The 13817-nt window shown below is 37.5% G+C and overlaps 1 protein-coding gene across 1 annotated transcript in view; it reads right to left on the minus strand.

Annotated features, from left to right (window-relative positions):
• Window positions 1–7407: 7407 nt before the first annotated feature.
• The window catches only part of LOC126278482 (WD repeat-containing protein 46-like), a 48056-nt gene continuing 41646 nt past the window's right edge, over window positions 7408–13817 (minus strand). Inside the window, exons 10-13 of the mRNA XM_049978641.1 lie at window positions 12276–12370; window positions 8377–8472; window positions 8169–8276; window positions 7408–7593 (exon numbers count right to left, since the gene is read on the minus strand). Coding sequence (XP_049834598.1) covers window positions 7471–7593; window positions 8169–8276; window positions 8377–8472; window positions 12276–12370 — 422 coding nt within the window. The 3' untranslated portion in view covers window positions 7408–7470. The remainder of the gene's footprint in view (window positions 7594–8168; window positions 8277–8376; window positions 8473–12275; window positions 12371–13817) is intronic.

Raw genomic sequence — 13817 nt, forward strand, 5'->3', positions numbered from 1 at the left:
GACAGCATCTTAAAATGCATCATGTTGCTGCCTAGTTTGTTCCATGGTTCATGAGTCATGACCAGAAAGACCTTTGCTTCACAATCTGAGCTTTTGGAACATGCAATTGAGAACAAGATGTTCATTAAGAAAAATCATAACTGGTGATGAGAAGTGGGTCTACATTTGGTCTTCACAATGTGTCAGGAAAGGTTCTCCATGACCAGAAAAAGGTCTTTAGGTATGGTCAGGTCAAATGTCAAAGCCATGCTGATAGTTTTCTTTGAGTTTGAAGAATTCATCATGAATTCATACCACAGGGACAATTGATGGTACTATCAGGACGAGTTGCAAAACCTGGGAGAAAATGTGAGGAGAATAGCCTAAAATGTGGCGAGACAATTCATGGCTCCTGCATCACAATAACACACCCATAACTTGCATCCCTGTTGACGCATGACATAATGAAATCACTGGCCTGCCTAATCCTCAGTACTCACCACACCTGGCCCCTGTGGACTTTTTTTTTACTTTGAAAGTTGAAAACCCTGTTGAAAGGATGAAGATTTGTAATGATAGATGAGCTAAAAGAAAATTTGCAGACAGCGTTTTGCCTGGTCCAGCAAGAAGCACACCAGACTGCTTCTGGAAGTGTAAATAGCATTGGGGGTGATGTATCAGTTGTGAAGGAGAGTATTTTGAAGGAAACCATGCACAATAAGTAAAAGGTAAATGTGAAAAAACTTTATGGACAAAGGTTTTTGAACAGACGTAGTATGATATAAATAAGATGTGTGCCAAGGACTGGGAGAAATTCAATAGCAGCCTTTAATAATAGATTAGCATTTGGAGTGGGAAAAAGAGTCTTTTAGCAGAGACAGCTGAAATACATGTTTTCAACTAGTGCTTGAGTTCCAACAGTTTGTGGGAGGAAAAACATTAATAGTGAAATTTCTAAGAAATTTTATGGAATTTAATTTTGTATTGGGAGGTTATTTATAAAAAGCTGATAGTTTCCAAGTTATAAGCAAAAAATGATATTTTTAAACTTTTACTGTAAACAAAGAAAAACAGCACCAGAAATTTACAAAGACATGCAACACATATGCAGGAATGATTGTCTTAGACATGCAAAAGTGTTCCACTAGTTTTCAGCATTTAAAAATAGAAAATAGTCCATAGAACATGAACCACAAAGTTGCCAGCGATAGACGAATTACTACCAGAAGGCTTGCATTGAAACTTGGTGTCAATAAGAAAACAGCCTGATCCATTTTAGAGAAAGATCTGTTCCATTTTAAGCCATATTCATTGATAGAAGAGCAGAGAGAGCATCAATCTGCATGCTGCGCCAGATTCATCACTGCAGTTGATGGGGATCCTAACCTGTTGAAACAAAGTGTAAATGTGGATGAAACACCATTTTTTTCACAAAATTATTAAGTGGTTCTCAGCAAACGGACTCTCTTTAAATTTTGATAAAACACAGTATATACAGTTCCGTACAGTAAATGGCAAAACTCCAGTAATAAATATAGAATTTGAACAGAAGTCTGTAGCTAAGGTAGAATTTTCAAAATTTTTAGGTGTGTCCATTGATGAGAGGTTAAACTGGAAGCAACACATTGATGGTCTGCTGAAACGTCTGAGTTCAGCTACGTATGCTATTAGGGTTATTGCAAATTTTGGTGATAAGAATCTCAGTAAATTAGCTTACTATGCCTACTTTCATTCACTGCTTTCGTATGGCATCATATTCTGGGGTAATTCATCGTTGAGTAGAAAAGTATTCATTGCACAAAAACGTGTAATCAGAATAATTGCTGGAGCCCACCCACGGTCATCCTGCAGACATCTATTTAAGGATCTAGGGATCCTCACAGTAACCTCACAGTATATATATTCCCTTATGAAATTTGTTGATAATAATCCAACCCAATTCAAAAGTAATAGCAGTGTGCATACCTATAACACCAGGAGAAAGGATGATCTTCACTATGCAGGGTTAAATCTGACTTTGGCACAGAAAGGGGTAAATTATGCTGCCACAAAAGTCTTTGGGCACCTACCAAACAGCATCAAAAGCCTGACAGATAGCCAACTAACATTTAAAAATAAATTAAAAGAATTTCTAGATGACAACTCCTTCTACTCATTGGCTGAATTTTTAGATATAAAGTAAGTAAAAAAAATATATATATATAAAAAATAAAAAAAAGACTTAAACATTAGTGTCATGCAATATTTTGTGTAATGTAATTTCTTGTACAGACATCTTTTATTAACCTGACATGTTCCACATCATTACGAAGTGTCGTATTCATGATCTATGGAACAAGTATTAATCTAATCTAATCTAATCTTTTCACTTAGATCCAGAGACAAAACATCAGAATATGGAATGGCTGGAACGTTGTAACCAACAGAGAAGAAAGTCGGATTGCAGAAATCACATAAAGATAATGGGAGGCTTTTTATGGTTCTTGAGAAATCCATCATGAATCTCTCCCTAAGGAAACAATAGTGACTTGACAGTACAACTTAGGAGTCATCCAGAGTCTCTTCGTTTGCAAGCATCGGATCAGGATGCCTCTGTTCCAAAGCGAGGACTTTGCTTTTTCTGCATGACAGTGCATTGGCTCACTGAAGACTACCTACAGAACAATATTTAGCATCAAAAGAGATCTATGTGTTCGAGCACCGACCCTATTTGCCCGATTTGCCACCAGCAGACTTTTCCTATATTAGGAAACCAAATGTGATTTGAAAGGGGAACCTTTCGTTGACGCTGAGGACATCCAACATGCTGTGACTGACAGACTGAAGGAGGTACATAGAACTTCCAGGCTTGTATGACTGATGTAAACATTGCATGGGGATGCAGGTGGTTATTTTGAATCCTTGTAACTGAGAAACTTGAAATAAAGTTTGGAAGTAATGCTAGTTGTCTCATTACTTATTTTGCAGACAGCATTTGTGATTTATAACTGCACACACATTTCACATAGAACAGCACATTTTAAAAACACCATTGAACTAAAGTAACACAGATAGAGAATAATATGTTCATGGAATTTAATTTTTAATACTGGTTATGGAAATACACTGGTGGGCAAAACGTAAGGATGAAAGTAGCTTTCACATGATCTGTCACTGGTAATTAACATAGATTGATGAAAATTGGACCATACATAGAATGAACTGTTACAGTATAGAACAGGAGGTAACTGAAAGAAATACACCATGTGATGAATGGAATTACACTGAAGTCACTATAATTAATGATAATTCCCTAGACAACACAAAAGATGGGATATCACCAAGGGCAGCAATACATATTCGGAAATACACTGCCAAGCTGAATACAAAGTTGGTAAGGAATCCTTATGGTTGGGCATTCCATTCCTCCACCAGCACAGTTCACAGCTGCTGGATGGTCATTTTCACTCATTATAACAGTTGCTCCAGCTGCATAATTTGATGCAGTCGTGCATAGTCATCCATAAAAATTAAGTCAGGGTCAAATGCGCCCCTCAAAATACACACATGGAGAAGGAGTATAGTGTCACAATGACAACTGGTGAGTGTCCTGTATGTTGCTCAAAGATTTGGAGGTCAGTATGTTCCTGCAACATTATGCTTTCCTACACCATAGCATCCAGACCCCCAAAATGATCACATTCAACAGAGTTCCTTGATGCATTACACCTTCCCACCACTTGCCATATGAGGGTACATCCAGAAATGAATCTGCTTTCATCTGAGAAGACCATGTGACCCACTTCTCATTGGCCCAGTTCCAGTCCCTTGGGTGCTAACATGTAAGTGTTGATGAAAGATAACGTACTGGTCATCAGATACAGAGTCCAGTCCCATTCAAGTGCCATGCCACTGTGGTGTGACGTTGTGTGCCTTCCACTCCTGTTAAATCTGGTTACAATTGCACCTGCTGTTTGACGTGGGTACCACCTACTCTACTTTGGGCTACAATGCCTTTGGTCCATAACATGCCACACGCACATGAAACAGTGCTGTAAACAATACCAGAATCATGAGCTACACTCATCGCACTTCATCCTTCTCCCAGTTTCCCGACAATTTTTCACATTTGAGGTCATCCAAATGTTGTCTCTGGGTCATGTTGTAATAGACCCCTTCAGGAGTTCACTATGACACTCACTGATTGACACATACTGTTCTTTCCTGTACCTTCAACTGCCTTGTGTTGCATGGCCAGCCTTACTTTGCATTATATTTACACTGACCTCACATCATGTTAAGTCCAACTTTCTGTGCATGATTGGGAGACCTCTGGCAGCGTGCTACTGCACTTTGATTCCATTTCCACCAAGCAGTTATCATCATGTTATGTTACTTTATCATCACATCCTTAAATTTTACACAGTAATGTAGTTTCTGATAGCTACTTCACTGTGTTTATAAACTTCTCAACTAATGCCAGATTCCTCAAAGTCTCCTTAGCTGTTGCTTGTATTCAATAAAAAGAATGAATAAATGTAGTCTAGTCATTTCATAAGAAGAGTTTGTGCAGAGTGAAATTTTTATTCCATAACTATAGCATGAGTACAATCAAAGGATTCCTCGAAATTCAGATTATCAGTGAGTAGAGATCATTGAAAGAATTATGCAATTGCCTGTGTAAGTTTCCCCTGATTTAAATGAACCCTCTTTGGTTTTAGGGTGGTATAAATTGTCAGCAATGGGATCATTCAAGAGACTGAACACTTACTCTGCTGGGTAACAATTTGGATTAAAGTGAGGAAATAGGGGGAGTAAGAATTGCTTTCTGTGAAACAGAAATCTGTGCAGCTGAAAACTGAACTAGACATCTTCTCATGAGCTAGCATCTACCTTTGTCTCTCTGATTGTGTCTGCATGTCACTGCATGCATTCTACAACTGATTAATCGTATAGCCAGACGGCATAGTGGTTACTGCAAACACCCACATTTTTCTGAAAAGTTAGCTACGCAAATCTGGACCAACAGGCAATGTAATATAAGGTATGCAATGAGTCCGTAGTTGAATAGGTTGATGTATGTGACTTCGTGCCATGTCCCTTGATAAGTTGTTAGTCATGACAACAGATGTAATATGGGATTTCATACAAAAACACTTAACTGTATCTGTAACTTACTTTCCCAAGCAAGTAGGATATAAGACTAGACTACTGTTGAGGAGATGCAAATTTCAGATTGCCATTCAGTCATATGGATTAAGATTTTCATCACCCTTCCTCAGTTGCTTAAGAAAAATGTCATAGCTGAGGAGTCTATGAGTCACAGACAGACACAAAAACTGTATTTAAGCTTTTGGCCAAAATGCCCTCTTCTAACATAGACAACACACTCATTCACACAAGTGCAGCTCCCACACACATGAACAATGTCTATGAGTCCAGCCGCAGTGGCCAGAGAGTAACAAGCCATCCTTTTCATAATAGAATGTAATAATTCCAATTCCAAAGCTGAGCTTGGAGAAGATCACTTTCGGTTCTGGAGAAAGGCGATATTGGCCCTATGACTTGCCTCAGAAGATAGGTTAAGGAAAGGCAAACCCACGTTTATAGCATTTGTAGATTTGGAGAAAGATTTTTGACAATGTTGAGTAGAACACACTTTTTAAATGTCTAAAGGCATCAGGGACAAAATATGGGAGTGAAAGGTCATTTACAACTTGTACAGAAGCCAGATGGCCATTACAAGGGTTGAAGGGTATGAAAGAGAAGCAGTTGTTGAGAAGGAAATGAGACAGGGTCGTAGCCTACCTCCAGTATTATTCAACCTGTACACTGAGCAAGCGGTGAAGGAAAACAAGGAAATAATTAGAAAAGGGAATTAAAGTTCAGGGAGGAGAAATGGACCCTGCAGAGTTTGCCAATGATATTGTAATTCTGTTGGTAATGGCAAAGGATTTGGAAGTGCAGTTGAACAGAATGGACAGTATCTTGAAAGGTGGATATAAGATGAACATTAACCAAATGAAAACAAAGGTGATGGAATTTAGTCAAATTAAAGCAGGTGATGGAGAGGGAATTATTTTAGGAAATGAGACACTAAAAGATAGATGAGTTTTGTTGTTTGGGCAGTAAAATAAATTATGATGGCCTAAGTAAAAAGGGCATAAAATGTAAAATAGAACGGTAAGAAAAATGATCCTGAAGAAGAGAAAAAGAAGAGAAATTTAACATCACATATAAATTTGAGTGTTAGGATGCCATTTCTGAAACCATTTGTAAGGGGTGAAATATGGATGACAAGCAGTTTAGACAAAAAGAAAACAGATGTATTTGAAATGCGGTGCTACAGACGAATTTTGAAAATTGGATGAATAGATCCCATAACTGATGAGGCAGCACTGAACAGAATTGGGGAGAAAATAAAGTTTAGACATATCTTGACTACAAGAAGTGATAGGTAAGCAGGACACATTCTGAGACATCAGGGGCTCACCAATTTAGTATTTGTGGGACATGTGAGTGGGGGAGGGGGATGGGGGATGGGGGATGGGGGATGGTGGTGGTGGTGGTGGTGGTGGTGGTGGTGGGAGAATTGTAGAGGAAGACCAAGACATTAATACAGTAAAACAGTAAGCAGATACAAAAGGATTTAAGTCATGGTAGTTATTCAGAGATGAAGAGGCTTGCACAGGATAGAGTAGCACTGAAGACAACAACTTATCTCCCCATTATGAAATAAAGTCTCATAATCTACTTTTTTTACTTCCTGCTGAATGAATTTTTCCAGTACTGTATCGAGTTTTACTCTGCATATTTTTAGTCTATGGCGATTTCAAATTCTAATGTACTTTCAAACAGTCATATCCTACAGAATTTTTTTATTGTTTTATACAATACAGCATATTTAATTTTTTTGTCCCATTTGATCCCAATAAAATCTGTAGTAGATACTGAAATGAACATTGCCAAACACAAAGTTGTCTTCACCGAAGAAAAGTAATTAAAAATGAATCCACAATAATATGAGCTTAGAACAAAATTGCAAGGCAAGAACTAACATATACAAGAATCAAATGTGGTAAAAATGTTAGGTTTCAGTACCTGAGGCAATTTTAATGTTTGAACAGGAAAGTCTGCAACAAGGTTCACAGGGAAAGGAGATATTTTAGGACCAGAAACCAGTTCTGTTCTGTCCTGTATTACCATATCTCCCTTGGTCCAACATCCTCTAATCATTTCCACTCTTTCACATAAAGATGGAACCTTTATCTCTAACAGCTAACTTTCTTTTTATTATCTTTGCTTCTTGCTTTGTAAATATATTCGTTTTTATGTTGGCAACTATTCCATACTTTTAACTTTGGAGTGATATTTCCTAATGTCTGCTTTCTTAGTATAGAAGTTTAAAGGGCAGCAGATTCCATGTAAACAGGCAGCAATTATAAGCAATTATGCATATTTATAAACATATATTTATTTTGAATGTACAATATCACAGTTATTACAATGAAGTCATTGTTTTGTCTTTGGTTTGAACCTGTCCAAGACACTACTTTTCACTTTGATCTTCCCAGAATCTTGCTCCTGTGGTACAACTCCATCATTTGTAACAGACTTTACAGTTGAAATAAACTCCTGTAAAGAAAATTGAAAGGTTAATCATAATACTGTCTATTAAATTGTTGCTTTCATGGTAAATATGAATTTAATTTGTTTAATTTTAACACATGCAGGTTTGGTTTTATAACACACGGGTTTATTGAGAGCAATTTTATAAAGGAGTTTCTACTGGAAAACAATTTGTCTCTCAAAATGACGATGTGATATATCCTCCACAATATTACTGAATGAATGAAAGTTATAATGTAGGGAAGTAGTCTTAATTAGATCCCTGCCATAAATGCTATTGTGAAACTGCACAAAACATAGACTTCCCTGCTAATTAACCAACTGCTACTATATATTAATCATCAGTAAAATATTCAGATTATAGAAGATAATTTTGTATTCTAGTGTGATTTCACACTGTCAGTGTAAACTTCGTTTCAATATCAAGGAATGACGATGTCGGAGGACAAAATCAGTGACTGACAATTTGACTGCCTTGCCAATATTTCACATACTAGAAAACACAGTACGTAAGTTAATACTGTGACTAAAAATAAATTACAAAACTATCTTCACAACACTAATGTAAAAAGATATAATACCTTTTTGGCTTGTTCCTGGAGGATTTTCTTTGTCTGCATTGCTTTAACAGTACCTTTCCTTCTACCACCTTTGCGATGTTGATAATCTATCTTAGGTGGCTTAACATACTGCAAAACAGAGTATAAAATTAAGTAGTACATGTCTATAACAAGAATAATATGTCAGTAGATTTAATCACGAGACTCTCACTAAGCTTGGAATACTTACCAGTAGTTTCTTCTTTGCTTCCACTTTGTCTTTCAGAGTTGGCACGTCAACTTCTGCAATCACTGATGGGTCTAGCGTTATCAACTCAGGCTGAATCTGTAAAAGACGCAACGCTAAAAATTACCAGCCTTAAGTCTCAACCAATGTATTTCAAATTAATTTTCCATAAGAAGACAAGCAAGCATACAGGGACACATAATAGTAATGTTTTTCATACTAGAATCCTGTAATATTCTTAAAACAGGAAAAAAAAAAAAAAAAAAAAAGATGAAGGGGGAGGACCCAATGCTCTGATTTCACATTTAATTTAACACAGGAAGTTTGGTATGTAATTGACAAATAGATTACTTAATATAATGAAAATAATAAAATACACACTTTAAAATACAAATTTATTAATGCTTCACTTGTTCCAGTAGCTAATGAAATAATTTTATCGAATTTTACAATGAAATTGATGGCTTTAATTAAACAAAAGAGAGCCCAGGGCGGAGTGTCAACACACACACACACACATACACGACTATTGTCTCCAGGCAAGGGAAGGATAGCAGGGTAGGGGTGCTAGAAGATGCTAGTGTTACCCATGGGAGAGTGCACAGACATAGCGAATGATAGGGCTGCTAGTTGCAGCATTAGGAGACTTCCTCGGGGTAGAAAGTGAGTGAGAAATGGGGGGAGGGAAGAGAGGGCAGCGAAGAAGAAAGGACTTGCAGGTGCATTGGCAGCAGAGAAGGCTTACTTGTACCCTAGTGCAAACAGGGAAGGGGATAGGCAGGTTGAGGACAGGAGCTAGCAAAGATTGAAGAGTGCTATGGGGATAAAGGATATGTTACAGGCAGAGTTCCCATCTGTGCAGTTCAGGAAAGCTTGTGTTGGTGGGAAGAATCCAGATGGCAGAGGCTGTATAGCAATCATTAAAGTGAAGCACACCATGTTGGGCAACATGTTCATGTTCAGAAACTGGGAGGTCCAGCAATCTCTTGGCTGTAGCGAAAGTAGCCACGTGATATACTATGTTGGTGCATAATTTCATAGTGTTTTTCACTGAAAGTAGCCATATAATCTATTAGGTTGGTTTGTAGTGTTTTTCCATAAGATTCATAAACAAAACATGTGCACAGAACAGATTTAGTCATCAATAATATATTCTCCTTCTCTATTCACAAAAAATCTGTCAATGTAGGGGTAACTTTTCAGTTCTGTAACTGTAGAAATCACATGTTTATGAGCAAAGAACTTGTCAAGCTATGTTCAGAGCACATTTCCATCTGGAAAGGAAGTTCCTTGTAGGCTGTTTTATAGCAGAAAAGGTGAAAATCTGAGATCGGAAGATCAAGTGAATAAGGTGGGTGCAGAATGACCACCCAACTCCAGTGCAGTGTCTTTGTCAGTCTAGCAGAATGTGGACAGACATTATCGTGGATTAGCATCACTTCTTGAAGTTTTCCTGATCATTGTTCTTGGATTGCACCTGCAAGAAAACTCATTTGTTGACAATAAATGTCAGCAATGATGGTTACACCTTGGGGAAGCAATCTGTAGTACATCACACTGCTGCCGCTCCAGGTCTTTGTATGGGGAGTTTCTGCTTTGTCTGAGCTCAATCAGCCCTTTATTTACATTATGTTAGCATAAAGACACCATTTCTCACCACATGATACATGATAGGAATGGTTGGTGGTGTTCATGAGCCAATTGAAGATAAGCAAGCAGACACACGCACACATGGCCATCCAATGATTTTTTTGATTTTGGCTCATTGCACACAAATGTCACATGATGGTGGAATGATCACAGTTCATCACATTTGCCTGCTCTCAACAACAATGATGTGGATCATTGTGGATCAGTGTGTTTAAACAACCTTCATTAGACACTGAGTGTTTTCCTGAACTTGAAGAGTCACTAATGACAACATGTTCATCCTTAAAACAAGAACACCATTTTCTTGCCATGCTCTGTCCAATGGCATTATCCCCATACATAACACAGATATTTTTGACTTTTCCTCATTGCTATCACCCCTCTAAGCAACTCAAATAGAAGAATATGTTGGAAATGTCCCAGTTTCTTTACTTGGCACACCATTTTCTAGTGCCAATAGCTCCACTCACTATCTCCGAATGACAAAATGACAATATATAAGCTCAAACAGCAATAGTGAACTAAAAATAAAAAATGACAATTGATAAATAAAAACCCACAGCAAACCACAATACCAACAAGGAAAACAAAAACACTAAGAACTTATGCAACAAACTAGTAAGTATAAACTTTAGCTGCAACTACTGTGTCACATTCTTTGTGGTCATGACTATCAATAAGCTGTCTGCCTGGATTAATGGCCACTGCCAAGTATGGCTAAAAGACAGTTGGACCACCAAGTTGTTGAATGTGCCACCCAACATGAAGTGTTTCAAAAGAATGACCACTTCACATCCAGTGCCATCCGGATTCTTCCCATCAACACCAATTTTCCTGAATTGTGCAAGTGGGAACTCTCTATACAACACATCCTTTGTTCCTGTAGTGCCCTTGGCCTCAACCTTCACAACACTCTGCCCTCCACCTGATTATTCTCTTCCCTGCTCCCAATAAAGTGCCTTCTGTTCTGCCAATGCATCTACGAATTCCTTTTCTCTACTTCTGTCCCTTCCTCCTCCTATCCAGCACAACCTCCTGATGCTGCATCCAGCAGCCCTACCCATCCACATCATATCCCTGCACGCTCCCACAGGCAGCACTAGCATCCTCTCCCACCCCTATACTGCTAAGACTCCCCCTCCCCACTGCATGCCTCCTCCTGAATCCCCTGCCCCAGTAGATTGCTGCTCACACCAGACAACGTTGCACTCAGGCCTTGGTGCCCGAGAAGCAATGTCAGTTGTTGTTGTTGTTGTTGTTGTTGTTGTAGCTGTGTGATGATATGAGAGTTCTACTTCCGAGACAGTAATTTGTTCAAAAGCATAAATATTTCTAATATTCTTTTTTTTTTTGTTGTGCCTGTCAGCAACTCAACACCTCCTTTGCGTGGTGTGTAGCAACCTATCCTTTTCATACTGTTGTTACAGCTTTAGTTAATGTTTTTAAGCTGTAATTCTGCTCTGAATGTGCAATGAGCAAGTACTTTTTGTGTTTTTAAGTGAAGTGTAGCTCCCAGGTGATGGAATAAGAACCTATGGAAGTGCGCAATAATTCAGTCCACCTATGGACTGGATAATTTTTAAAAAAAGAATAATGATGTGTTTTCAATGGTTCTTTATGGCTGTCAACATAAAATTTTGAATTTGATTCACCAATATTGTAATAAATAATTGATTGCTATACCAAGATCAGAGCTATGAATTAGCATGTATCAAATGCTTCATTACACAAAAAGACAAAAAGGATTGTTGCTTTGGGTTGTTTATTTTATTTTGATTATAGCTGACTTTTACTTGTAACCATTCATTTATGAGTGATGAATGCGAAAGATTACTTACATATCCAAATACTACATATCACTGTATACATAATGATACTGCACTGTAAGAAACATAAATGAACTAACTGTAAGCTTTCTAAGAAATTTTGGTAAAATCTTTGTTAAGCAGTGTTTCAGTACATCCAAATTCATGCCGAGGAAAATCTCACACACAATAAAGCTCATATAGGGCTTACTGATGGCTTTAAGATGCAAATTGGAGAAGCTGAAGGACAATGGAACCATTCACAAATGTCTTCCCCAGTATAGCGTTCCGCTTGAGGAATAAAATGATGACAAACGTACAGGAGCTTACAGAGCTTACTTAGAAGTGTATAATGTGGATATTTGTACAGGTAGTGGCATTTCCAGCTCAGCAATAGTGGTATTCTTAAGAAGATCAAGAAAAATGTTGAATGGATATTATCAATACCTTCTCTAACAATGCCTTCACTTCTGCTTCTCGCCTCTGAGATTTGCTCTGGAATGGATTGCTCTCAAGTGCATCAAAATTAGGTTCACCACTTCCTGAAACAAGAAAAAAAGCACACTTGATCACATGACACTGTGTAAATGACTGTTTTCCCATTCTTCCCTGAGAATAGAATAGCAAGAATTTATCTGAAACATAATCAACTCTTAACAAATATCTCATAACAGAGAATTAATACATATGCAGTATAGAAGTTAAGTTAGACTCACAAAGCTGCTTCTAGTTTTTACAATTCCCCTTCATAAATATTCTTTAATGGCAGCTACCTGAAAGTGAATTAACTGCCCACGTCACCACTTCTGTTGGAAAATTTTAAAGAATTCGTATGTGATTCAATGCTACATTTAGTTTTATTTTCAGCAACTCCTGCAGCCTCTGAAAGGCACATTTCTACTGTGTAGATTTTTGAGGTGGTAACTCAGATGATACACATTGCACAGAAGAAAACATAATAGTGACTTTCAGTTTTTAAACTGTATTTATTTTTCCAGCAGCAGCGTGCTGAGAGTCAGGAAACATTTCCAAAGCTACAGCCTATTGTAGCCTCGGTGACTGTGTGTGTTGACTGTGTCACCACATCGTTTTGGCTAAGAAACAGTATTGAAATTAGCATAAACTCTTTATCTTTGGTTTGACGACACATTCATCAAGACAATCCTTGGCCACTTCTACTTAAAATATACGACACTCACCATGACAAAAATAGTTTGAAATATATAAACTCAAACAATAATTTTAATAGAGATTAGGAGATATCACACAATAACAATAATCTAAATGTCACTTCAAGGCAGATAATATTAACTTAAAAATCAAAGCATGTCAATTGACAGAACAGGCCTGTATGTTCGTCTTGAAATCACACAGCCACTGTCACTGCTATGAAGATTTGGATGGAAAACATCGGTGGGAGAGGAACGCAGTTTCAACAGACCTGACATGGCAACAAATGGCCCTATTGAAGGACTCACACTGTCATCTGTCTGAAGTGATTCAGCGAAACAATAAAAAACCTAATGCATACCAGTCAGTCAGTAGCTGAAAAGAACGTGCTTTAGTTTTCTAAATTGGAAAAAGTGCAGTTAATCATATTGTTCATAAAGCATTTAATTTATTCAGAGTTTATTGTTGTAAGCTACAGTTGGGTTTTGCTTTCGAGTGTAAAGACAAAAAAGTTATGTGGGTGTTTAACATAATAAGCTACCTACAGCTGCCTATGCAAGGAACACAGTCTCTTAAATTCACTATGCAACACTGGAATATTTGACCTTGTTTCTTATTGATAGTCATACTGTACATTCATCTTATCAGAAACTGAAGCCTTTTAAAGCTGAACAGTAAGTTAGTTGAAATGAGTGGAATTAATGGAAAGAATGATGACTTGCCATTTTCTTTTCCTGTTAGTATTTCTTTTTCTATGATGTTCTTAAAAGGTTTTATTTTATTTATTTATTTATCGTTTTTTGAAAAAAATATCGGGAA

The sequence above is a fragment of the Schistocerca gregaria genome, chromosome 1, assembly GCF_023897955.1.
Source record: "Schistocerca gregaria isolate iqSchGreg1 chromosome 1, iqSchGreg1.2, whole genome shotgun sequence".
Lineage (NCBI taxonomy): Eukaryota > Metazoa > Arthropoda > Insecta > Orthoptera > Acrididae > Schistocerca > Schistocerca gregaria.